This window comes from Macaca mulatta, chromosome 7 (genome assembly GCF_049350105.2).
Source record: "Macaca mulatta isolate MMU2019108-1 chromosome 7, T2T-MMU8v2.0, whole genome shotgun sequence".
NCBI lineage: Eukaryota > Metazoa > Chordata > Mammalia > Primates > Cercopithecidae > Macaca > Macaca mulatta.
The window spans coordinates 50487241-50514325 of NC_133412.1; the positions used below are offsets into that span (position 1 = coordinate 50487241).

At 41.8% G+C, this 27085-nt stretch overlaps 1 protein-coding gene and 1 long non-coding RNA gene across 21 annotated transcripts in view; one reads left to right on the top strand and one right to left on the bottom strand.

Annotated features, from left to right (window-relative positions):
- LOC144329964 (uncharacterized) lies at window positions 1–27030 on the top strand. The gene is made up of 2 exons (XR_013395733.1): window positions 1–65; window positions 25912–27030. It is a non-coding gene; the product is annotated as an uncharacterized LOC144329964 (long non-coding RNA).
- ADPGK (ADP dependent glucokinase) overlaps window positions 1–27085 on the bottom strand; it is a 36466-nt gene extending 9381 nt beyond the window's left edge. For 5 of the 20 annotated variants that reach the window (XM_077939776.1, XM_077939775.1, XM_077939781.1 and 2 more), the window contains exons 1-3: window positions 26779–27085; window positions 17600–17825; window positions 14525–14587 (exon numbers count right to left, since the gene is read on the bottom strand). In XM_077939776.1, the coding sequence (XP_077795902.1) occupies window positions 14525–14587; window positions 17600–17825; window positions 26779–27011 (522 nt within the window). In that variant the 5' untranslated portion in view covers window positions 27012–27085. Of the gene's footprint in view, window positions 1–14524; window positions 14588–15320; window positions 15429–17599; window positions 17826–25715; window positions 25838–26565 lie in introns of those variants that run through there. The other 15 variants (XM_077939782.1, XM_077939773.1, XM_077939768.1 and 12 more) reach the window with 8 other exon arrangements.

Sequence of the window (27085 nt, forward strand, 5' to 3'; positions counted from 1 at the left end):
ATTTTTTTTTTTTTTTTTTTTTTGAGACAAGAGTTTTGCTCTGTTGCCCGGGCTGGAGTGCAGTGGTACAACCATAGCTCACCACAGCCTTGACCTCCCAGGCTCAAGCGATCCTCCTGCCTCAGCCTCCAGAGTAGCTGGGACTATAGGCATGAGTCACCGGGCCTGGCTAATTTTTTATTTTTATTTTTAATAGAGACAAGGCCTCACTATGTTGCCCAGGCTAGTCTCGAACTCCTGAGCTCAAGAGATCTCAGCCTCCCAAATTGCTAGGATTACAGGCATAAACCAACATACTCGGCCCATTTCAGATTTAATATGTCCCACCCAGAAGCTTCAAAAGGCATTAACTTGCTAATTAACTGCTTATATAGACTGCTTTGTACAGAGGTACTTTTGTGTTATCTAAGAAATCCCGGCTTCTGGATAAAAATATACTCCTCTCCCTTTTCTGCCTTGACACATGCCCTTTACTTGCCAATTCTGAAAGTTTTGCCCCAACCACTTTACTTCCTTTCTCTAATTCTTGGCTAGTGCTCCACTTCCAAGATGAGACAACGAGGGCCACAGGCCATATTTACCCTCCTGCCTGAAACAACAAAAAAGACAAAATGTATGAAACAATGGTTTTCAAAACATTGTGTGAACATCAGACAATAAAGGACGATCCCTAAAAAACAGGAATAAACTGGCCAGGCACGGTGGCTCATGCCTGTAAGCCCAGCACTTTGGGAGGCTGAGACAGGCAGATCACTTGAGGTCAGGAGTTCAAGACCAGCCTGGCCAACATGGTGAAACCCTATCTCTACCAAAAATACAAAAAATTTAGCTAGGCGTGGTGGCGTACACCTGTAATCCCAGCTACTCAGGAGGCTGAGGCAGAAGAATCACTTGAACCTGGGAGGTAGAGAGCCAAGATCATGCCACTGCACTTTAGCATGGGCGACAAAGCAACACTCTTGTCTCCAAAAAAAAAAAAAAAAAAAAGAAACAGGAATAAATTTAGTAAGCCCTACAAACATCTCAGCATATTACTGTAAAAGAATTTCCAGGTATACGGAACCTGAAAGAATTTATCACTAGCAGACTCCCACTACAAGCAATGTTAAAAGAAGTCCTTCTGGCAGAAGGGAGAATGACACGAGATGGAAATATGTTTTTGTATTTTTTTGAGACGGAGTCGCTCAGGCTGGAGTATAGTGGTGTGATCTCGGCTCACTGTAACCTCCACCTCTTGCGTTTAAGTGATTCTCCCGCCTCAGCCTCCCAAGTAACTGGGATTATGGACACGCACCACCACGCTTGGCTAATTTTTTTTTTTTTTTTGTATTTTTAGTAGAGATGGGGTTTCACCATGTTGGGTGAAACAACCTGACCGTGTCAGGCTGGTCTTGAACTCCTGACCTCAAGTGATCTGCCCATCTTGGCCTTCCAAAGTGCTGCAATTACAGGCATGAGCCACCGTGCCCAGCCAGAAATACGGATCTAAACAAAGAAATGAAGAACAACAGAAATGGTAATGCTAGATAAGTACATAAGATTATTTTTCTTATTATTTAAATCTCTTTAAGAGATAACTGAAGAAAAGTACTAACAAATGTAGTGTGAGGTTTGTAACATGCAGAAGTCAAGTATTTCACAATGATCGTATAAACATTGGAGGGAGAGAAGTACAGGCATACCTCATTTTATTGTGCTTCACTTTACTGTGCTCTGCAGATACTGCAGTTTTTACAAATTGACAGTTTGTGGCAACCCTGTGGTCCCCTCTGGGCACCACTTTTCCAACAGCATGTAATCACTTCGTGTCTCTGTCACATTCTGGTTGTTCTCACATTTCGAAGGTTTTCATTATTATGTCTGTTATGGTGATCAGTGATCTTTGATGGATGCTACTATTATAACTGTTTTGGGACACCACAGATCATTCCCACATAAGACAGTGAACTTAATCGATAAATAATTTATGTGTTCTGACCACTCCATGGACCGGCTGTTCCCGTCTCTCGCCCTCTCCTTGGGCCTCACTAAAATTTCCTGAGACATAACAATATTGAAATTAGGCCAGTTAATAACCCTACAATGGCCTCTGTGTGTTCAAGTGAATGGAAGAATTGCACATCTCTAACTTTAAATCAAAAGCTAGAAATGATTAAACTTAGCAAAGAAGGCATGTAGAAAGCTGAGAAAAGCCTTTTATGCTGTTAGCCAAGTTGTGAATGCAAAAAGTCCTTGAAGGAAATTAAAAGTGCTACTCTAGTGAACATACGAATATAAGAAAACAAAACAAAACAAAAACAAAAAACAACAACAAAAAGAAAGCAAAACAGCCCTATTGCTGATATGAGAAAGTTTGAATGGTCTGGATAGCAGATCAAACAAGCTACAACATTCCCTTAAGCCAAAGCCTAATCCAGAGCAATGCCCTACTCTCTCCAATTCTATGAAGGCTGAGAGAGGTGAGGAAGCTGCAAAAGAAAAGTTGGAAGCTAGCAGAGGTTGGTTCATGAGGTTTAAGGAAAGAAGCTGTCTCCACAACATAAAAATGCAAGGTGAAGCAGCAAGTGCTGATGTAGAAGCTGCAGCAACTTATCCAAAAGATCTAGCTAAGATCACTGATGAACATGGCTGCACTAAACAACAGGTTTGATGTACACAAAACAGCCTTCTGTTGTAGGGTAATGCTGGATAAGTACATAAGATAATTTTAAGAAGGTGCCATCTAGAACTTTCAGAGCTGGAGAGCAGAAGTCAATGCCTACCTTCAAAGCTTCAAAGAACAAACTGACTCTCTTGTTGGGGCTAACACAGCTGGTGACTAAATTGAAGCCAATGCTCACTGACCATTCTGAAAAATTCTAGGATCCCTAAGTATGATGCTAAATCTACTCTGCCTGTGTTCTATAAATGGAACAATAAAGCCTGAATGACAGCATACCTGTTTACAGTTTAATAGGCATTTTAAGCCCACTGTTCAGAACTACTGCTCACAAAAAAAAAAAAAAAAAAAATTTGTTTAAAGTATCACTGCTCATTGACAGTATACCTAGTCACCCAAGAGCTCTGCTGGAAATGTATAGGGAGAAGGATGATGTTTTCATGCCCACTAACGCAACATCCATTCTGCAACCCATAAATTAAGAAGTTATTTTGACTTTTTTTCTTGAGACAGAGTCTGGATCTGTCACCCAGGCTGGAGTATAGTAGCCTGATCTCAGTCCACTGCAATCTCCTTCAAGTGATTCTTGTGCCTGAGCCTCCGAGTAGCTGGGACTGCAGGCGTGCACTACCACACCTGGCTAGTTTTTGTATTTTTAGTAGAGATGGGGTTTCACCATGTTGGCCAGACTGGTCTCAAACTCCCGGCCTCAAGTGATCTGCCCACCTTAGCCTCTCAAAGTGCTAGGATTACAGGCATGAGCCACTGCACCTGGCTAGAATTTTGACTTTCAAGTCTATTATTTAAGAAATACATTTCATAAGGCTATAGCTGCCATGGATAATAACTCCTCTGATGGATCTGGGCAAATAAACTGAAAACCTCTGGAAAGAATTTACCATTCTAAATACCATTAAGAACATTTATGATTTATAGGAGGAAGGCAGCATATCGACATTAACAGGAGTTTCAAAGAAGTTGATTCTAACCCTCTTGGACACCTTTGAGATTCAAGACTTCAGTAAAGGAAGTAACTGCAGATGAGGTGAAAATAGCAAGAGAACTAGAATGAGCAGTGGGGCCTGAAGATGTGACTGAATTACTGTATTCTTCATGATAAAACTTGAACAGATAGAGTTGCTTCTTATGGATGAGCAAAGACAGTGGTTTTTTGAGATGGAATCTACTCCTAGTAAAGATGCTGTGAATATTGTTGAAATGACAACAAAAGATTTAGAGTATTACATACACTTAGTTGATAATGGCAAATAGCAGGAAGGTTTGAGAGGACTGTCTCCAATTTTTAAAAGTTTTTTAATTTTTCATTTTTAGAGACAGGAATTTGCTCTATCACCCAACCTAGAGTGCAGTGGCACAATCATAGCTCACAGTAGCCTCAAACTCCTAGGCTTACGAGATCTTCCTGCCTCAGCTTCCCAAGTAGCTGAGATGATAAGCACGTGCCACCATGCCCAGCTAATTAAAAAACTTTTTTTTAAGAGATGGGGTCTCGCTATGTTGCCCAGGCTCAAGTGATCCTCCCACCTTATTCTCCCAAAGTGCTGGGATTACAGGTGTGAGCCATTGTACCTCGCCTGATTCCAATTTTGAATGAAGTTCCACTGTGGGTAAAGTGCTATCAAACAGCATCACATGCTACAGAGAAATCTTTTGCGAAAGGAAGAGTTAACTGATGTGGCAAATGTCATTGTTTTATTTTAAGAAATTGCCACAGCCACCCCAACCTGCAGCCACCACCCTGATCAGCAAGCAGCCATCAATATCAAGGCAAAGTACTGCCAGCAAAAAGATTATGACTGTCTGAAAGCTCAGATAATTGTTAACATTTATGGGTAACAAAGTACTCTAAAATTGTGTACACTTTTTTTTTTAGACATAATGGTACTGCACACTTGACTACAGTACAGTATAAACATAACTTTTAATGCACTGTGAAACAAAATTCATGCGATTCATTCTATTGCAGTATTTGTTTTATTGCAGTGGTCTAGAACCAAACATGCAGTATCCTGAGGTATGCCTGTTATCACTTGAAAGTAGACTGTGATAGGCTAAAGATGTACAGTATAAACTCTAATGCAACCACTAAGAAAAAAAGAATTATACCTAGTAAAGAAGATAAAATGAAATCATAGAAAATAATCCAAAAGAGTACAGAAAAAGAGGGAAAAAGATAGAGATGGGACAAACAGCAAACAAATAGCAAGATGCCAGATTTAAACCTAACCTGATATATCAATAATCACATTAGATGTAAACAGTCTAAACACTCCGATTAAAAGGCAGAGACTGTCAAAGCAGGTTAAAAAGCAAGTCCCAACTATATGCTGTCTATTAAAAAATACACTTTAAAGTAAAAAGATGCAACTAGATTAAAAGCACAAGGACGGAAAAAGATATACCATGCCAATACTAATCAAATGAAAGCTGGAATGGCTATTTCAATCAAAATAGATTTCAGAGCAAAGAAAATTATGAAATGATTTTATTTATCCCTAGTAATAATAAAGGAATTAATTCATGAAAGGGATGTAACAATCCTAAACATTTATATACCTAATAAGAGTTTCAAAATACATAAAGTAAAATGTTACAGAACTATAAAGGAAATAGACAAGTATCCAAAATTACAGTTGGAGATGTCAACATCCCTCTTAATAATTGATAGATCAAATAGACCAAAAAAAAAAAAAAAAGTAAGAATATAAAAGACTTGAACACTATCAATCAACCTCACCTAATTGACATTTATAGAACACTCGACCCAACAACAGAAAGGCTTATGTACATTCTTGAAACTTTCAAGTACACACAGAACCTCACCAAGACAGACCATATTCTGTGCCATAAAAACGTATCTAAAACTTAGTAGGATTCAGGTCATAGAAAGCATATTTTCTGACCATACTGAAATTGAAATAGAAATCAATAACAGAAAGACATCTGGAAAATTCCCAAATATTTAGAAACTAAATAACATACCTCTAAGTAGTCCATGAATGGGCTATTAAATGGCACATCTCAATAAATCAAAGGGTTATTAGTATTTTGAATTGAATAAAAATAAAAATAACATATCCCAATCTTTGGGATGCAGCTAAAGCAGTACTTAGGGGATATTTATATCACTAAACCCCTATATGAGAAAACAGGAAAGGTCTCAAATCAATGACTGTAGCTTCTCACATTAGGAAACTAGAAAAAGAAGAGCAAGTTAAATCTGAAGCAAGCAAAATCCAAGGAAAATAGAAAAATAGAGAAAAATCAATTAACCAAAAGCTAATTACTTATTAATAAGAGCAATAAAATTTATAAACCTCTAGCCAAACTGATCAGAAAAAAAAGAAGATACAGGTCGGACAGCTTTGAAGAGAGCAGTGGTTCTCCCAGCACGGAGGTTGAGATCTGAGAACGGACAGACTGCCTGCTCAAGTGGGTCCCTGACCCCTGAGTAGCCTAACTGGGAGACATCTCCCACTAGGTGCAGAACCTCACACCTCACACAGCTGGGCACACCTCTGACACGAAGCTTCCAGAGCAAGAATCAGACAGCAACACTCGATGTTCAGCAATATTCTATCTTCTGCAGCCTCCGCTGCTGATACCCAGGCAAACAGGGCCTGGAGTGGACCTCAAGCAAACTCCAACAGACCTGCAGCTGAGGGTCCTGACTGTCAGAAGGAAAACTAACTAACAGAAAGGACACCCACACCAAAACCACATCAGTACGTCACCATCATCAAAGACCAAAGGCAGATAAATCCACAAAGATGGGGAAAAAGCAGTGCAGAAAAGCTGGAAATTCAAAATATCAGAGAACATCTCCCGCTCCAAAGGAACGCAGCTCATCGCCAGCAACGCAACAAAGCTGGATGGAGAATGACTTTGACGAGTTGAGAGAAGAAGGCTTCAGTCGATCGAACTTCTCAGAGCTAAAGGAGGAACTACATACCCAGTGCAAAGAAACTAAAAACCTCGAAAAAAGAATGGATGAATGGATAACTAGAATAATCAGTGCAGAGAAGACCATAAAAGAACTGATAGAGATGAAAATCATAACATGAGAACTACGTGACAAATGCACAAGCTTCAGTAACCGACTCGATCAACTAGAAGAAAGACTATCAGTGATTGAAGATCAAATGAATGAAATGAAGCGAGAAGAGAAGTGTAGAGAAAAAAGAGTAAAAAGAAATGAACAAAGCCTCCAAGAAATATGGGATTATGTGAAAAGACCAAATCTATGTCTGATTGTGTGCCTGAAAGTGACAGGGAAAATGGAACCAACTTGGAAAACACTCTTCAGGATATCATCCAGGAGAACTTCCCCAACCCAGTAAGGCAGGCCAACATTCAAATTCAGGATATACAGAGAACGCCACAAAGATACTCCTCGAGAGGAGCAACTCCAAGATACATAATTGTCAGATTCACCAAAGTTGAAATGAAGGAAGAAATGTTAAAGGCAGCCAGAGAGAAAGGTCGGGTTACCCACAAAGGGAAGCCCTTCAGACTAACAGCAGATCTCTCGGCAGAAACTCTACAAGCCAGAAGAGAGTGGGAGACAACATTCAACATTATTAAAGAAAAGAATTTTCAGCCCAGAATTTCACATCCAGTCAAACTAAGTTTCATAAGTGAAGGAGAAATAAAATCCTTTACAGATAAGCAAATGCTCAGAGATTTTGTCACCACCGGGCCTGCCCTACAAGATATCCTGAAGGAAGCACTAAACATGGAAAGGAACAAGTGGTACCAGCCATTGCAAAAACATGCCAAAATGTAAAGTCCATCGGACTTTAGGAAGAAAATGCATCAACTAACGAGCAAAACAACCAGCTAATATCATAATGACAAGATCAAGTTCACACATTAACAATATTAACCTTAAATGTAAATGGACTAAATGGTCCAATTAAAAGACACAGACTGGCAAATTGGATACAGAGTCATGACCCATCAGTTTGCTGTATTCAGGAGACCCATCTCACATGCAGAGACACACACAGGCTCAAAATAAAGGGATGGAGGAAGATCTACCAAGCAAATAGAAAACAAAAAAAAGCAGGAGTTGCAATCCTAGTCGCTGATAAAACAGACTTTAAACCATCAAAGATCAAAAGAGACAAAGAAGGCCATTACGTAATGGTAAAGGGATCAATTCATCAGGAAGAGCTAACTATCCTAAATATATATGCACCCAATACAGGAGCACCCAGATTCATAAAGCAAGTCCTTAGAGACTTACAAAGAGACTTAGACTCCCATATAATAATAATGGGAGACTTTAACACCCCACTGTCAACATTAGACAGATCAACGAGACAAAAAGTTAACAAGGATATTCAGGAATTGAACTCAACTCTGCACCAAGCGGACCTAATAGACATCTACAGAACTCTCCACCTCAAATCAACAGAATATACGTTCTTCTCAGCACCACATCACACTTATTCCAAAACTGACCACATAGTTGGAAGTAAAGCACTCCTCAGCAAATGTAAAAGAACAGAAATTATAACAAACTGTCTCTCAGACCACAGTGCAATCAAACTAGAACTCAGGACTAAGAAACTCAGTCAAAATTGCTCAACTACATGGAAACTGAACAACCTGCTCCTGAATGACTGCTGGGTACATAACGAAATGAAGGCAGAAATAAAGATGTTCTTTGAAACCAATGAGAACAAAGATACAACATACCAGAATCTCTGGGACACATTTAAAGCAGTGTGTAGAGGGAAACTTATAGCACTAAATGCCCACAAGAGAAAGCAGGAAAGATCTAAAATTGACACCCTAACATCACAATGAAAAGAACTAGAGAAGCAAGAGCAAACACATTGAAAAGCTAGCAGAAGGCAAGAAATAACTAAGATCAGAGCAGAATTGAAGGAGATAGAGACACAAAAAACCCTCCAAAAAAATCAATGAATCCAGGAGCTCGTTTTTTGAAAAGATCAACAAAATTGATAGACCGCTAGCAAGACTAATAAATAAGAAAAGAGAGAAGAATCAAATAGACGCAATAAAAAACAATAAAGGGGATATCACACCACCGACCCCACAAAAATACAAACTACCATCAGAGAATACTATAAACACCTCTACGCAAATAAACTAGAAAACCTAGAAGAAATGGATACTTTTCTGGACACTTACACTCTCCCAAGACTAAACCAAGAAGTTGAATCCCTGAATAGACCAATAGCAGGCTCTGAAATTGAGGCAATAATTAATAGTCTACCAACCAAAAAAAGTCCAGGACCAGACAGATTCACAGCCAAATTCTACCAGAGGTACAAGGAGGAGCTGGTACCATTCCTTCTGAAACCATTCCAATCAATAGAAAAAGAGGGAATCCTCCCTAAGTCATTTTATGAGGCCAACATCATCCTGATAGCAAAGCCTGACAGAGACACAACAAAAAAAGAGAATTTTAGACCAATATCCCTGATGAACATCAATGCAAAAATCCGCAATAAAATACTGGCAAACCCAATCCAGCAGCACATCAAAAAGCTTATCCACCCTGATCAAGTGGGCTTCATCCCTGGGATGCAAGGCTGGTTCAACATAGGCAAATCAATCACCAACATATAAACAGAACCAAAGACAAAAACCACATGATTATCTCAATAGATGCAGAAAAGGCCTTTGACAAAATTCAACAGCCCTTCATGCTAAAAACTCTCAATAAATTCAGTATTGATGGAACGTATCTCAAAATAGTAAGAGCTATTTATGACAAACTCACAGCCAATATCATACTGAATGGGCAAAAACTGGAAGCATTCCCTTTGAAAACTGGCACAAGACAGGAATGCCCTCTCTCACCACTCCTATTCAACATAGTGTTGGAAGTTCTGGCTGGGGCAATCAGGCAAGAGAAAGAAATAAAGGGTATTTAGTTAGGAAAAGAAGAAGTCAAATTGTCCCTGTTTGCAGATGACATGATTATATATTTAGAAAACCCAATCGTCTCAGCCCAAAATCTCCTTAAGCTGATAAGCAACTTCAGCAAAGTCTCAGGATACAAAATCAATGTGCAAAAATCACAAGCATTCTTATACACCAGTAACAGACAAACAGAGAGCCAAATCATAAATGAACTCCCATTCACAATAGCTTCAAAGAGAATAAAATACCTAGGAATCCAACTTACAAGGGGTGTAAAGGACCTCTTCAAGGAGAACTACAAACCACTGCTCAGTGAAATAAAAGAGGACACAAACAAATGGAAGAACATGCCATGCTCATGGATAGAAAGAATCAATATTGTGAAAATGGCCATACTGCCCAAGGTAATTTATAGATTCAATGCCATCCCCATTAAGCTACCAATGACTTTCTTCACAGAATTGGAAAAAACGCTTTAAAGTTCATATGGAACCAAAAAGACCCTGCATTGCCAAGACAATCCTAAGCCAAAAGAACAAAGCTGGAGGCATCACGCTACCTGACTTCAAACTATACTACAAGGCTACAGTAACCAAAACAGCATGGTACTGGTACCAAAACAGAGATACAGACCAAAGTAACAGAACAGAGCCCTCAGAAATAATACCACACATCTACAGCCATCTGAACTTTGACAAACCTGACAAAAACAAGAAATGGGGAAAGGATTCCCTATTTAATAAATGGTGCTGGGAAAATTGGCTAGCCATGAGTAGAAAGCTGAAACTGGATCCTTTCCTTACTCCTTATATGAAAATTAATTCAAGATGGATTACAGACTTAAATGTTAGACCTAAAACCATAAAAACCCTAGAAGAAAACCTAGGTAATACCATTCAGGACATAGGAATGGGCAAGGACTTCATGTCTAAAACACCAAAAGCAATGGCAACAAAAGCCAAAATTGACAAATGGGATCTAATTAAACTAAAGAGCTTCTGCACAGCAAAAGAAACTACCATCAGAGTGAACAGGCAACCTACAGAATGGGAGAAAATTTTTGCAATCTACTCATCTGACAAAGGGCTAATATCCAGAACCTATAAATAACTCAATCAAATTTACAAGAAAAAAACCACCCCATCAAAAAGTGGGCAAAGGATATGAACAGACACTTCTCGAAAGAAGACATTCATACAGCCAACAGATACATGAAAAAATGCTCATCATCACTCGCCATCAGAGAAATGCAAATCAAAACCACAATGAGATACCATCTCACACCAGTTAGAATGGCAATCATTAAAAAATCAGGAAACAACAGGTGCTGGAGAGGATGTGGAGAAAGAGGAACACTTTTACGCTGTTGGTGGGACTGTAAACTAGTTCAACCATTGTGGAAAACAGTGTGGTGATTCCTCATGGATCCAGAACTAGAAATACCATTTGACCCAGCCATCCCATTACTGGGGATATACCCAAAGGATTATAAATCATGCTGGTATAAAGACACATGCACACGTATGTTTATTGCAGCACTATCCACAATAGCAAAGATTTGGAATCAACCCAAATGTCCATCAGTGACAGACTGGATTAAGAAAATGTGGCACATATACACCATGGAATACTATGCAGCCATAAAAAACGATGAGTTCGTGTCCTTTGTAGGGACATGGATGCAGCTGGAAACCATCATTCTCAGCAAACTATCACAAGAACAGAAAACCAAACACCGCATGTTCTCACTCATAGGTGGGAACTGAACAATGAGATCACTTGGACACAGGAAGTGGAACATCACACACCGGGGCCTATTGTGGGGAGGGGGGAGGGGGGAAGGATAGCATTAGGAGATATACCTAATGTAAATGATGAGTTAATGGGTGCAGCACACCAACATGGCACATGTATACATATGTAACAAACTTGCATGTTGTGCACATGTACCCTAGAACTTAAAGTATAATTAAAAAAAAAAAAAGAAGATACAAATGACCAATATCAGGAATGAGAAGGAAAACATCATTACAAATTGTAGAGATCTTAAAGGAATAATAGAATACCATAATTAACTTTATGCAAATAAATCCAACAACTCAGATCAAACAGACAAATTCCTTGAAAGATACAAACTACTAAAGTTCATTTAAAAAAAAAAAAAAAGGAAAATCTAGATTTCCCTATATCTATTAAAGAAATCAGTTATTTAAAACCTTCCTACATAGAAAACCCTGGGCCTAGAAGGCTTCACTAGAAGGCTTAAATTCTATAAACATTTAAGGAAGGTACAATACCAATTCGACACAAACTCTGTTTTAAAAATTGAAGAAAGGGCCAGGTGTGGTGGATGAATCCCAGCACTATGGAAGGCTGAGGCAGGTGGATTACTTGAGATCAGAAGTTGGAGACCAGCCTGGCCAGCACAGTAAAACTCCCTCTCTACTAAAAAATACAAAAATTAGCTGGGCATGGTGGCACACACCTGTAGTCTCAGCTACTTGGGAGGCTAAGGCACAAGTATCACTTGAACCTGAGAGACGGACATTGCAGTGAGCTGAGATCGCACCACTGCACTCCAGTCTGGGCAGAGTGAGACCCCATCTTTTTTTTTTTTTTTTTTGAGACGGAGTCTCGCTCTGTCACCCAGGCTGGAGTGCGGTGGCCGGATCTCTGCTCACTGCAAGCTCCGCCTCCCGGGTTTACGCCATTCTCCTGGCTCAGCCTCCCGAGTAGCTGGGACTACAGGCGCTCGCCACCTCGCCCGGCTAGTTTTTTGTACTTTTTAGTAGAGACGGGGTTTCACCGTGTTAGCCAGGATGGTCTCGATCTCCTGACCTCGTGATCCGCCCGTCTCGGCCTCCCAAAGTGCTGGGATTACAGGCTTGAGCCACGGCGCCCGGCCGACCCCATCTTAAAAAAAAAAAAAAAAAAAAAAAAAAAAAATTGAAGAGAAGCTAGGTGTGGTGGCCCTATAAGATTTAAATAGGTTCATACACATTTAAAGCACCTAACTTAAAACCGTGCCTGGTGTATGGTAAAAAACTATAGAAGGAAATGCTAGCTATGATTACCACCTCTGGAAAATACCTAGTTCTTAATCTCTGTAGTTCTCAGATGATCTCTCAGTCCACGCTGAGAAGCATTTCGGCAAGTTAAACTGAATCTCTTTGAGAGTACATACAGGGTGAAGTAAAGGCAGAGCCTGACACTTGAATCCTGGCTGCATCATTTACTAGCCAAGTGGCCCTGGGCACCTTACTTAGCCTCTCTAGACCTCTATCTTTGAAATCCTAAGATTGTTGTTAGGATTGAGTAACAGATTGCTTTTCTTTCCTCAATCTCCTACCAAAACCAGACTTGTTTTACTAGAATGCCTTCCAATCAGACTGGTCCCAGGACCAGCTACTCCAGAGACCAGGAGCAAATGCTGGTCCCAGGGGAGGTCAATACTGAAAGGTCAATCTTGTACTCAGCCCATGACCATCCAGGGTATTGTCTTCCCAGAGGCCAGAATTATTTGTCAGTATCAGGAGGGTGGCCTCTTAGGAATCCATGAAAACTCCTGGGATTCTGATGGGAATGGCCTGGGATCTCTCTAAAGGGCTTATGATCAATCTCCTTTTCTTCTACCCATTAGCTGGTAATATTTCCAAAGGTCTGATGGGAATGGCCTGGGATCTCTCTAAAGGGCTTATGATCAATCTCCTTTTCTTCTACCCATTAGCTGGTAATATTTCCAAAGGTCAGCCCTGGAATTTCTAATCTTCTCTATTTGGGAGTTAATTACAATTTATAAACATAATGACTGCAAAAGTCTATATTTTCTTTTTATTTTCTTTCTGAAAAGTATTTTCTACCCTAATATTTCATGAGAACTTTGATTCCTATTAAAATATGAATGTTCACATTTTAATATCCTCTCTAAATTGAAAGCACATCTACCCCTACCTCCCGGTGTACAATGTGGCTCCATATGAATTTTTCCCTGAAACTGCTGATGACCTATCCGTATTTCTGAGTTCATCTCTGGCTTCTGGTTTCACCACTCTGACCCATATTTCTATTTTTAGGCTGGTCCCCCAAAACTAGAAGACTGTTCACTATCTGTTCTCTAGTGTTAGCAGCCACAACCATTCTGCACTGATCAAGGTTATTTACTCCAGAATCATCTTTGTTAAATCTCTTCTTTGTTCCCCATGTATTGTAGTAGGTTTTAGATATATGTTTCTCCTCTCTGGCTGCCCTAATCCAAACCTTAATCAGTTTACAGGACAACAGTGATAACTTTCTTGCTGGCCTCCCCCTTCACGCCTATTCTACTCATAGCAACAGAAACTTCTTACTCAGGTGTTATTGTGAACATGGCAACAATTTTTAATTCTACTTAAACCAAACAATTTAAGTCTTGAAGACACTCCCCTACTGACTCTCGTCTAGTGGCTTTTATTTTTTTGGCACTCTGGATCCAGGCTCACCAACATGGCCACCTGTGTTTTCTCTCATTACTTGTATAATCCTCAGTCTCAAGGCCCACATGCTCCTATTACATGATATGGTGCCTAAGAACATGGGTTATTGGGTCAGACTGCCTGGGTTAAATTCCTTATTCCATTACCTATCAGTTGTGAACCTCTGTCTGCCTCAAGTTTCCTCATGTAGAAAGGAAGAACAATGGCAGTACTGACTAGCCTTACAGGGTCGTTGCAAGGATTAGATAATCTATGCAAAGCACTAAAGACAATGTCAGGCACAGAATAAACACTCAGAAAGTATTAGTTACTACTGATCTCCTACTATTACTGCTTCATAACAAAAGACCCAGGGTCTGCTACATACTAGGTGATCCATAAGTTGAATCAAGGAATAGATACTCATTCTTGCTCCTAAAATTATTGAAACACTAGTGAAAGGCACAGGTTTTAATCTAAAATTTTGACCTACCTTTAAATCTGAGTTGGCTGCAAATTTCTGTCCAATTAAAGCTGCATTTCCTCCTACATAGTGCTGTAAGAGAGTTCAAGGCTTTTAGACTGTATTTTAATACAACTGTATCACCCAAGTTTAATCATTTTTTATTTTAAAAATTAATTTATAGTCCATTTTCCCAAAGACATTTTGAGGTGATTTTACATCAAAGGACACACAGATGAAGTTAATGCAACAGAGAAACAGAAAGTGAGTAATAAGGTGAAGAAAATAAATAGGACAACCATGAAAATGAGTCTGATTGCTTTTAACTGTTGATCAAATTCAGCTCTGAGCTTACAGCCAGCCAGAAGAGACAACAGGAAAGAGAAAAAGTGTGGACAGGGCTTATCTTCTACACTGTAGTCCTTCTAAAATGAAAAACTTCACTATCCTGTGGAAAATCATTGAGTAGATACTATAATGAACTAAAATCTAACTCTTGAGTGAGGCACATATGACCTTTATTTAACCCATGCTTTCCTTACCACCTTCATCTCCTGCCCTTCCCTTCCACACCCTGCTTACAGCTCTCCAAGTCAGCCTTCCTCTGTCTCTGTGCCTTTGGCACATGCTGTTTCCTTCCATTAGGACACCCTCCCCTTCTCATATACTAGGCAAAACCCTGATCACTTTCCAAGAATCAGCTGCAGTGTCACCTTTTCTGTAATGCCTTCTCTGTTCCCCTTACCTCAATGACATTTCAGCCTTCACAACCACCCTCACCAGATAGGATTACAGATCTCTTCCTACCCCTATAACCTGAACAAACCTCTAATGCGGCTCTTGTCCACTTGGGCTGCTATCATCTGGGTACACAACTAGGTCCTTCGGGGCAGGGACTGTCTTCTTCTTATAAGTGTTCAGTAAATGTTTGTTGCTACATTTTGAGAAATGAAGAAACACACTGATGTGTTGGGAAATATAAAGGTTTTCCTGGGAGTAAATTCTAAAGATAATAGGCCCCTAATATAGGACAGTACTTTCCCTTAAACACCACACCTCTCAGCTGAGGACCCAGAGAACAAATAATTCAAGGTTGGTGTTGCATGATGCTAAGGATGGATCCATGCGCCTTGGAAATCTGACACATAACAGCTAAGGTTGCTGTTCTATTATAAAAGGTGAAAAGCCTAATAGTGTTACCTGGGTGGAATGCTACAATCCCAGCTTTCTAGTCCTCAGCCCACACAGAGGCATAGACTAAACCAGGGGTGTCCAATCTTTTGGCTGCCCTGGGTCACACTGGAAGAACTGTCTTGGGTCACATATAAAATACACTAACAATAACAGCAGCTGATGAGCTGTTAAAAAGAAGAGGGGGCAGGGGGTTAAATCTCATAATATTTTAAGAAAGTTTATGATTTGTGTTAGGCCACATTCGAAGCCGTCCTGGGCTGCAAACTGGACAAGTTTGGAGTAAACAATTCTAGATGGTAGACATCACTCTTACGCCAATTTTGTGCTGACTAACCTCTGAATTCAGATGGGACAGTAATAGCTTTTTAGAGATAAATTTGAAACTTTCTGTGATATGTAGGCTGAAATTTGGCCCTCTAACATGTCAGCCTTAATGTTTTATTTAACCACGATGGCTAGAATTTACTAAAAAAAAATCTTGGGAAAATAGTAAGATATCTACAAAGTAGATTTCAGAATTTTCATATAATGTTTATCAACCTGCCTTAAAAAGGCACTCCCCTAGTGAAAGGGGGTTTTATAATGTTACGAAATAACTTGGACCATCACAAAGCTAGATAAAGTTGCTGTAAAAAAATTTTTCATCAAGAAATAAAGGCAGAATCAAGAGAGAAGAGAAATCAAACTGGTGGTTTAAATTCCATAATCATAAAGACTTTTGAGCAGTGGACTCCTCATGTTAGAACTATCAAGATTCTCTCATAAGAGATAAGAATCTCACTACTGATCTCAGCTGTCAAAATGATAATAACTGAAATCTTAACTTGGTGTCTCCTTTAGAAACTCAGCTGGGTAATGCCTATGTCCATTTCTAATGTTCAAATAGGCAGCTTCAAAGACAAAAAACTTATTATTTTCTAAAACTTTTTGAGATAGGGTTGCACCCTGTTGCCCAGACTGGAGTGCAGTGGCATGATCATGGTTCACTGCAGCCTTGACCTCCTGGGCTCAGATGATCCTCCCACAGGCACATGTCACCATGCCCAGCTAAGTTTTTCTATTTTTTGTAGAGACAGGGTTTCACCATGTTGCCCAGGCTGGTCTCAAACTCCTGGGCTCAAGCAATCCACCTGCCTCAGCCTCCCAAGTGCTGGGATTACAGGCATGAGCCACTATGCCCGGCCTAAAATCTTAAGTCATCAAAAAAAGCAGTCACAAAGGTTTGTCTGTGAAAGGTGCCAATTGAAAATGGCATTAAGAGCGTCCCTGGCTAGAACTACCAACCTAGACTGGGTGCCCAGCCAAAAGAAGGTTTAAATGAGGAGGAAGAATAGGGTGAGGGCAAGACACGGGAGATAACCAAACAACCAAAACTTAGCCTCAAGAGGCATGAGGGTACATGTAGGAGCAGGCATACTGGGGTGAGGTAGGAAGAGCCATGGTTCGGTCTCCAGCCTCAGCACTGCCTCTTATTCCACGTGAACCTCCAGGAAGTGCCTGGACCATGCAGGGCTTTGTATATATTCACCAGGTGAGCTTGGAAACCACTAAGGTTCTAACTCTGACAGGTTCTACCCTGCAGACCAGTGGTTCTCAAAATGAGATTCTCAGACCTACATGATCAACCACGAAACTCATTGGAAAGGTAAATTATTGGGTCTCATCCCACATCTACTGAATCAGAACTCTGGTAGTAGGCCCAGAAATCTGTGTTTCAACAGCCTCTCCAAATGATTCTGACACATGCTCAAGTCTGAGAACCATCAACCTAGACCCACAGTTTTCAACCAGGGGTGATTTTGCTCCCCTCCTCTTCAAACTGGAATGAAAAGTTGCTTGCTTGCTTCTAGGAACCATATGAAGAAGGCATCTTTTCCCACCCTTAATTTACTACTGCTGAACCAAACAGACCTGGGCTCCTGGGAACTCTGATGCAACCTGGGCAATGTCGTGAAAAGTTTCCTTATCACTGAAGAAGCGCTCAGCAGCTGCTCCCTTCCCCATGAAGTGAATGAAGGCTTCTTCCAGATCATTCCTTGAATGCAGAACGCTGTGATCTTTCCCATTCCCAGGACTAAGGCCAAGTGCCTGCAAGAGCTTCACCCCTGAGAGCACCACATCAACACATGCATTGACTCTGGAAGGAGGAAAAAAACTGTGTGAAAGCAGCAGAAGCACCAAGTAACCGTTTTGCATTTAACAAAAGGAAAATGTTTCTCAGAACCTTATTCAACAGAAAAACAGGGGAAGTAGATCTGAAACCTGGGAGAGGAAATAGCACATGGCAGGAGAAAAATTACATTAACTGGATGTATGTATTAGGATCAGAACACAGGACTCCTCAATAGTTTGGCAAACATTTACACTAGTTACACAGTGAGAAGACAGGTGCTTAGCATTTCAGAACAAAGCTACTGTAACAAAAATGTAACATTTCTGAGAAAACGCTGGCAGAGCCAAACTGGATTCATGCTGGCTGTGTGACTTGGGCAAGTCACTAATTTCTCTGTGCCTTGGTTTCCTCATCCACAAAATGGCAATAATATGAGCATTTAACTCATAGAGCTATGGTTAAGATTAAATATGTGAATGTATACTTAGGAACAGCAATTGGCAGAGTAAGCAAAATACGTGTTTCAGTCAAAGGCTAAGTATCAGGCATCTTCCCTCCAAAGACAAATGAGGATGGTGGCAAGATACAATAAATTACTAAATGCCGAGTACTCCCAGCTGAAACCCTGCCTCTTAGACTTTAGTGGTGGTTTACAGACTTAGGCACACCTGCGGCATTGTAAGAACTCACCCTTTGGCCAGTGTTCACAGGACTGACCCATGAACGTTAAAGACCTGCCACTCTTGGTTGTCTCGGTGGAAATTATAAAGTACAGGTTGAATCCCTTATCTGAAGAGCTTGAGATCAGAAGTGTTTCTGATTTTGGAATATTTACATATACATGAGATATCCTGGGAATGTGACTCACATCCAAACACAAATCCATTTCACATATACTTCATACATACAGCCTGAAGGTAACTTTATACAGTGTTTTAAATACTTTTGTCCATGAAATAAAGTTTGTATTCCTTATGTGTGGGTGGAATTTTCACATATAAATATTTAATATACATCAGCAGCATCATGTCAGTGCCCCAAAGTTTTGGATTTCAGAGCATTTTGGATGCTCTACTTGTACTAAGGTTGTCTGGCATGGCCTCTCCTATGTGTGTATGGAGAAGGTCTGTCTTATATTTTCAGGGTTTCTTTGCTAAGTCATCCCTCTTTTAAAGAGAACGTTTAAATAATTAAGGTAGTTAGATGAGGTCTTCCTGCCCCACCCCTATCATGGTAATCTTTATTCCTGCCTCTGCCTATTGGGATGTCATTCTGGCCAGTGAGGCTGGATTACCATACAGACAGCTTCCAGCCGGCCAACTGAGACGGCCCCTAATGATACGGGTGACTGGGCTTCAGAGTTAATTCTGACCAGCTCTGAAACCACAAGGTAAACTCATTAATAAAAATGTCCCAATGGATGAAATTTTGGTGTAAAATGCATAGTTACATTTCCCTTTTAGTCTCTTTCAAAAATGAAGAGGAATGAGACTGGGATGAAGAGGAATTTTACCAGGTATATTCCTACTTTTAACATGCATGTGTTCCTTTTATAATTTTTAAAATGATATAATTTTAAAAAGGTTTGTATGCAGACTAGATATTATTTACATCACTTAAGGAAGATTTACAAGGGCAAGGAAGAGAAATCCTCCCCCAAGACACAACCAGACTGCATCTTCATTATAAGGGTCCTTTTTATTAATTCTTCCCCTAGGGATTCATGTTTTGAAAGGAGTTTTGCCTATCAAATAGCATTTAAATACAGTTTCTTGTTCGACATACATAATGATCAACTGAAGAAGCATAACCTAAGAGTTACTACGCCTTTCAGTGCATAAAACATCTAGCTACTCTAATTATTTGGCTCTTCTCTTTAAAAGAGGGATGATTTATAGCAAAGAAACACTGAAAATATAAGACAGACCTTCTCCATGACACATACAGAAGGGGCTATTCTGGACACGCACGTGGCAGTTGCTTAAAAATATGTTTAAAATCTTTCCTTTCACAGCCTTCAATGTAAAGAAACCAAACACACCTTGCAAACTGTCTCAATTTTACCTCAGACATGGTGCCCTTTATTTCTAATGAATGCAGCATTAGATTGGTAGGTAGAATCAATAGGAATACAAGTATCTCTGGCTTTCAGATGCCAGTAGGTTCCTAAGTTTCAGACAATGAGGGCTTGAGTAAGGAGGGATACCATTTCCTCCAGATAGCCCAGTCTAAAAATTGTATCCAAATGGATACAATTGGAGTCTGAAGAGTGAAGGTTCAGAAACGGAGGGAAATCTGCCTTTGAAAATAACTACTTCAAAAACTATAAACACCCTCAAGCCTGTAATCCCAGCACTTTGGGAGGCTGAGGTGGGTGGATCATGAGGTCAGGAGTTCGAGACCAGCCCGGCCAAGATGGTGAAACCCCGTCTCTACTGAAAATACAAAAATTAGCTGGGCATGGTGGTGGGCACCTGTAATCCCAGCTACTTGGGAGGCTGATGCAGGAGAATCGCTTGAACCCGGAAGGTGGAGGTTGCAGTGGGCTGAGACTGTGCCACGGTACTCCAGCCTGGGTGACAGAGTGAGACTCCGTCTCAAAAAACAAACAAACAAACAAAAACTATAAACACCCCACTCTCCATATCTAGTACTGCTGAGATTTTAAACAGTCTGACTCCTCAAAGATGAGAATGGGGAAAGCTGTTCAGTATATTTTGTGACACAAGGCAAAACCCAACAGAACTAATTTTGAGTTACAAAATATCACTATCATGGAACATTTTCCATCCCGCACCTAATCACATCAGGAATACTGAGGGAAAATAACCAGTTTCTCAGACTGGTTCATGGTTTACTTGATAACTTTTTATAATTAAAAAAACCAGGCTGAGCACAGTGGCTCACACTTGTAACCCCAGCACTTTGGGAGGCCAAGGCGGGTAGATCACCTGAGCCTAGGAGTTGCAGACCAGCCTGAGCAATATGGCAAGACCCCATCTCTACAAAAAATACAAAAATTACCCAGGTGTGGTGGTGCACACCTGCAGCCCCAGCTACTCAGGAAGCTGAGGCGGGAGGATCACCTGAGCCTGGGAGGCAGAGGTTGCAGTGAACCAAGATGGCACCACTGCTCTTCAGCCTGGGCGAGAGAGCAGGACCCTTTCTCAAAAAAACACTGAACATCTACTACATGCTAGATGCCAAACGAGTACTTTACATGTACTTTCTTGTTCTGTTTTATAATACTTTAACCAGAATAAGAATCTTTCTCTGCACTTTCTCAACTCAATAGCATCCCAAAATGTAAAAAGCATTATTACCTAAGATGTTGTATTATCAAGGGGAAATAAAGGGAGACACAGTTAAAGAATCAGAAAACAAAATTATGCTCATGTGACATGCAAGCAGAATCTCACACATCAGTAAAAAATGTGTATTAGATGACAGTGTGATTTTGGAGAAAACACAGACGAAACAACTGGAAAATAGGTCAAGACAATAGATGCTGAATGTCAAAATGGGCTGGGGGGGGCTGGGAAAGAGGGCACAGTTCTCCCATCTAGACCTTAAGTGCCTCTAAGGTAAAGATGATGTTTCCTATCTCCTCCCTTCTGTTTCATCACCTGTAAAATGTTTTCCAAGGTTTTCTTTTTTTTGAGACGGAGTCTCGCTCTATCGCCCAGGCTGAAGTGCAGTGGCGCGATCTCGGCTCACTGCAAGCTCTGCCTCCTGAGTTCACACCTTTCTCCTGCCTCAGCCTCCCGAGTAGCTGGAACTACAGACGCCTGCCACCACACCCGGCTAATTTTTTGTATTTTTAGTAGAGACAGGGTTTCACCATGTTAGCCAGGATGATCTCGATCTCCTGACCTCGTGATCCACCTGCCTTGGCCTCCCAAAGTGCTGGGATTACAGGCGTGAGCCACCGCGTCCGGAGACTTTTCTAAGGTTTTTGCTAGTTTTACATTACGTGCATCAGCTGTTATAACAGCTAATCATAATCGTTAAGACACAGAACTGTAAAGAGACGGGAAAAAAAGGCAGTGGTCCCTGGGCTGAACCCTAGCTCCTGCATCTAGACAGAGAAAGGCGGCTGATCTTTAAGAAGCACTCCATGCTAGGCAGGCATTTTCAGATAGATTAAACCTATTTGCAAAATGCTGTAAGACTGCTAAGTAGTCATCACTGCTTTTAGCTAAGAAAAGTGAAGCTGTGGATTAACTAACATTTCAAAAGCCACAGACAGGCGGATCTGAAATTCAAACCCAGATTTATCTGATACTGAAGCCCACGTAGGAAGTACACACAAGCAAAATTGTACACGAAGGGATTAACCTTGTGTTTGGATACAATAAAGAATGATCTAGCTACAATGGAGAATTCATACAGGGGAGAAGACCAAGATATGTTTCAAGGGTAGGGGTGAAGCCAGTTCCAGAGGCAATAAATATTAGCATAAGGGTGTTTTGTTGTTTGAGACGGAGTTTCACTCTTGTTGCCCAGGCTGGATGGAGTGCAATGACACGATCTCGGCTCACCACAGCCTCCATCTCCCAGGTTCAAGCGATTGTCCTGCCTCAGCCTCCCGAGTAGCTGGGATCACAGGCATGCACCATCACGCCCAGCTAATTTTGTATTTTTAATAGAGATGGGGGTTTCTCCATGTTGGTCAGGCTGGTCTCGAACTCCTGACCTCAGGTGATCCGCCCACCTCAGCCTCCCAAAGTGCTGGGATTACAGGCGTGAGCCACCGTGCCCGCTGGGTTTCATCATTTTAAAACCAATGAACAACAGGTACCACAGTCTGATTTAGAAGCAGGGGAAGTTTCCTAGAAACACCTTAAACACCTTAAAACTCCTATCCTTTACTTCTTTGACCCCTTTCCACCAGCCCCTTAAGTGCCTCCCAGAATTCCACCTTTACCATTTTTACCTTCTCTTCTCTTCCTGGGTGATCCTATACAGTCTCTGGCTTCAACCTAAGTACCAGTGTCTCCAAAATTTGCAATCCTGTTTCTCAATATATTCCTAAAAACCAGCTTCTCATTTTCAGTAGCTGACAGAGAAGCTTCATCTGAAATCCCATAACAATGTATGTATATTTCTCCTCTGAAATCCAATTTATCTTTTTAAACTTGTTTTTCTTAAATCCTCTCTTAATGGCAATAACATGGCATCAACCAGGAACCAGAAATGGGAAAGACCAGGCTTCAATTGCTCCTCTGGCACTTGATAGCTGCAAGATCTTGGGCAAATAAATCAATGTGTGAAGACTTGGTGATAATGTCTGTTATCTGCCTGCCTCATAAAGTTGTTGCACTGGTCAATTTTCATAATGGTATAATGATTGCCCAGGACTGAGTAATGTATAAAGGCCAGAGGTTTAATTGACTCACAGTTCAGCATGGCTGGGGAGGCCTCAGGAAGCTTACTCACGGTAGAAGGGGAAGGGGAAACAAGGCACCCTATTCTTCAGGTGTCAGGAAGGAGACATGCCGAGCGAATAGCAGGGAAGAGCCCCTTATAAAACCAAAGGATCTCACGAGAACTCACTCAGTATCAGAACAGAACGGGGGAACCGCCCCCGTGATTCAATTACCTCCACCTGGTCTCTCCTTTGATTAGCTTATGGGGATTACAATTCAAGATGAGATTTGGGTGGGGACACAAAGCCTAATCATATTAGTTGTTATATTTAATACTGGGCTGGGTGAGGTGGTTTACAGCTGTAATTCCAGCACTTTCAGAGGCCAAGATGGGAGGCAAGGCCTGAACTCAGTAGTTCAAGACCAGCCTGAGCAACTTGGCAAATCCTGTCCCTACCAAAAATATAAAAATTAGCCGCACGTGGTGGTACATGCCTGTAGTTCCAGCTACTTGGGACACTGAGCATGACAGGTCAAGGCCATAGTGAGCTTGATCATGAAACTGCACACTCCAGCCTGGGTGACAGAGCGAGATGCTGTCTCAAACAGAAAACAAAAACTAAACAAGATATCCAATACTAAAAACCTGTCGTTTTTGACTGCCTTTCTTTACTCCACCACATCCAACCTATTATTCAGGTTATCTCTCAAATCTCACCTCTTCTACATCATTGCCAAGTCTGGTTCAGGCTCCTTTCTCCCTTTACACAAACCCTACAACGGCCTCTTATACCAGTGTCAGAGTCTCAAGATATTCCTCCTTATGAATCACATTAAATTGCATTTTGAGTGCGTCTGTGTGAGAGTGTGAATACGTCTCTAGAGAAGTCAAACTACAACCTCAAAATGCGATTCTGATACAAGAATACAAGTACTGCACCTGCTTCCCCTCGTCCCTCCTAAATCCCTCTAACTTTGGGCTAAAAATCCTCTTTGGGGCCGGCCGCAGTGGCTCACACCTGTAATCCCAGCACTTTGGGAGGCCGAGGCGGGCAGATCACGAGGTCAGGAGATCGAGACCATCCTGGCTAACACGGTGAAACCCCGTCTCTACTAAAAATACAAAAAATCAGCTGGGCATGGTGGCGGGCACCTGCAGTCCCAGCTACTCGGGAGGCTGAGGCAGGAGAATGGCGTGAACCCGGGAGGCAGAGCTTGTAGTGAGCCGAGATCGCGCCACTGCACTCCAGCCTGGGCGACACAGCCAGACTCCATCTCAAAAAAAAAAAAAAAAAAAAATCCTCTTTGGGAAATAAATGATGAGAAGCAGTGAAACAGGTTAGAACCACTGCTCAAAATCCACCCTTCACATTCCCACCAATTCTCAACAAAGAACTTGTCATCAGTTAACTGCTTATAAGCCTTTATGGCTTCCCCATAAAAAGCCCTTCACAATCTGGTCCAACCCTTCGTTCTCAGCATCATCTCTTTACAACCCTCTACCATAAGATTCTTGCTCGAAAACAAGGTTGACCTGTTCCCAAACCAACCATGTACTTTTTCACATTTGGTTCTCTTGCCTAGGTGGAACTGTTCCCACTTTGGCTTGGAGAAATCTCATTTCTTCTTTAGTGTCTGTCCTATGAAAGTCACCGTAGTAAAATATATTTTCCAAGATGGTCGCAATAAGATGTCCCATTCCACATGTTCTTTTCACAACGTGACACGGATGCTCCTTCCATCAAGGTTTGTTCTATGTCCCCTCCCTTAAAACCAGGTGGACCTGTGACTCTGGTAGAAGAGTTCCTATGTGCTTCTAAGATTAGGTCGTAAAAGGCATTAAGGCGTCTGCCTGGTCCTCGTGGGATGTTCCTCTTCTAACCATAATTGTTATAGACTGAACTGTCCACCCCCCACCAATTCATATGCTGAAACCCTAATTCCCAATGTGACTATATTTGGACATGGGGCCTTTAAGGAAGTAATTAAGGTTAAATAAGGTCACAAGGGTGAGCCCTGTTCCAAAAGGACCTAGTGTCCATATAAGAGGAGTGAGAGGCACCAGGAGCGTGCATGCGCAGGCTAACAGTGAAAAGTCAGCTGGCTGCAAGCTAGGAAGGGAGGCAACATCAAAAACCAATCCTGCCAGTACCTTGATCTCGGACTATCAGCCTCCAGATCCGTGATAAAACAGATTTCTGTTGTTTAATCCATCTAATTTGTGGTATTCTGTTCTAGCAGTCCAAGTAGACTGATACAATAATATGTGTTTTTCCAATAAGTGAGGCGGGGACCTTGCTTCACCCATCTCTGTATCTTAAGAACCTAGAACAGACCTGACACTAACCATGTAGCTGGTGAATATCTGCTGAATGAACACACATAAAGCAAGGAAGGACAATTTAATCCCAGCACTTTGGGAGGCCAAGGTGGGAGGTTCGCTTGAGCTCAGGAGTTCGAGACCAGCCTAGGCAATATAGCAAGACCTCGACTCTACTAAAAAAAATAAATAAATAAAAAATTGGTTGGGCGTGGTGGTGCTTGCCTGTTGTCCCAGCTACTCCAGAGGCTGAGGCAGAAGGATCTCTTGAGCTTGGGAGGTCGAGGCTGCAGTGAGCAGTGATTGCCCCACTGCACTCCAGCCTAGGCGACAGAGAGAGAGAGACCCTGTGTCCAAAAAAAAAAAAACAAAAAAAATTATAGCTAATATCGAATGCTTTTTAAAGCAAGCACCATGCTAGAGAGATTACATGAATTATGTCATTTAATCTTCAGGACAAGTTTGCTCTACTTTACCCCTCCCAGTCCCAACACTCCACAGAAAGTAGTAGTCTACATGGTAGAGGGCCTGCTTTTATGTGGTGGTTATACATAACTCTGAGGTCATGGCAAGAAAGTCAAATTGAACTGAGACAGAGACTAAAGTTAGTGTTTACAATATCAACACTATAAAGGGAATAATTACATTCCCAAGGAAAAGTACAAAGAAAGGAGGCACTGTGATTTGGAAGAACCTTAAATATGCAATGTCACTGAAGTCAGGGGAAGAAAAGAGTTTCACGAAGAAGGACGTGTTCAATGCATGAAAGGCTGCAGAGAGCAGATAATGAAGACTCAAAAAGGCAAATAAGAGAGGAGCTGCAGTACAGTCGTGTGGTTTCTAGACTACACGGCGTTACGAAAGCAAGTGGGTAAAGGCAGAAATCACTCGTCTTCAAGAAGTTCAGAAGAAAGAGGAAGACGAGTGTTGTCAAAGTGGGTAAGGTCAAGTATCTTTGACTGCAAAACAACAGTCGCCAGAAGAGAAGGGGCTAAAAGTTGGAACGAGGAACAAGGCTCGGAGAAAGGTGTCAGACAAAGAGGGATTAGCAAGAAGCTGTTAGGGCTGGTCCTACCGGGATCAGAGAAAGGTGCAGAGGCCAGCCGAGTGGAAAGAGCAGCGGTGACGAACCGGGTTCCACTCAGACGTCCGACGCTTCTCGCCAAGGGGCCAGCGCGGACAGCAGCGCCTCCCGGGGACCTCTGGGAAGCCCTGTTTCTGGCCGGCTCCGCCCGACCTCCAAGGCGGACCTCGGAGGTTCAGAGACCCAGGCCCCGCTGGCACTCACCCCACTGCCACGCGGCGCCAGCGCCGGACTGGCCGCACGATAAGCGCGTCCCAGGCTGCCGCCAACCGGCCCTCAGGGGAGACAGGTCCTGGGGGCGCAGGCGCGGGCCCCAGACACAGCGAGCTCCATAGAGAGCGCAGCGCCGAGCCTGGCAGCTCTGGCTCCAGCAGGAAGACGCAGCCCACGGCCAGCGCCAGGAAGCCCGCGTACGCGGAGCCGCGCCACAGCGCCATGGGGACCGAGGCGCCGCAGCTGCGCGAACCGAATCCTTTCCTAGTCCGCGCCTCTTCCGGGCTCGGCGCGCGCT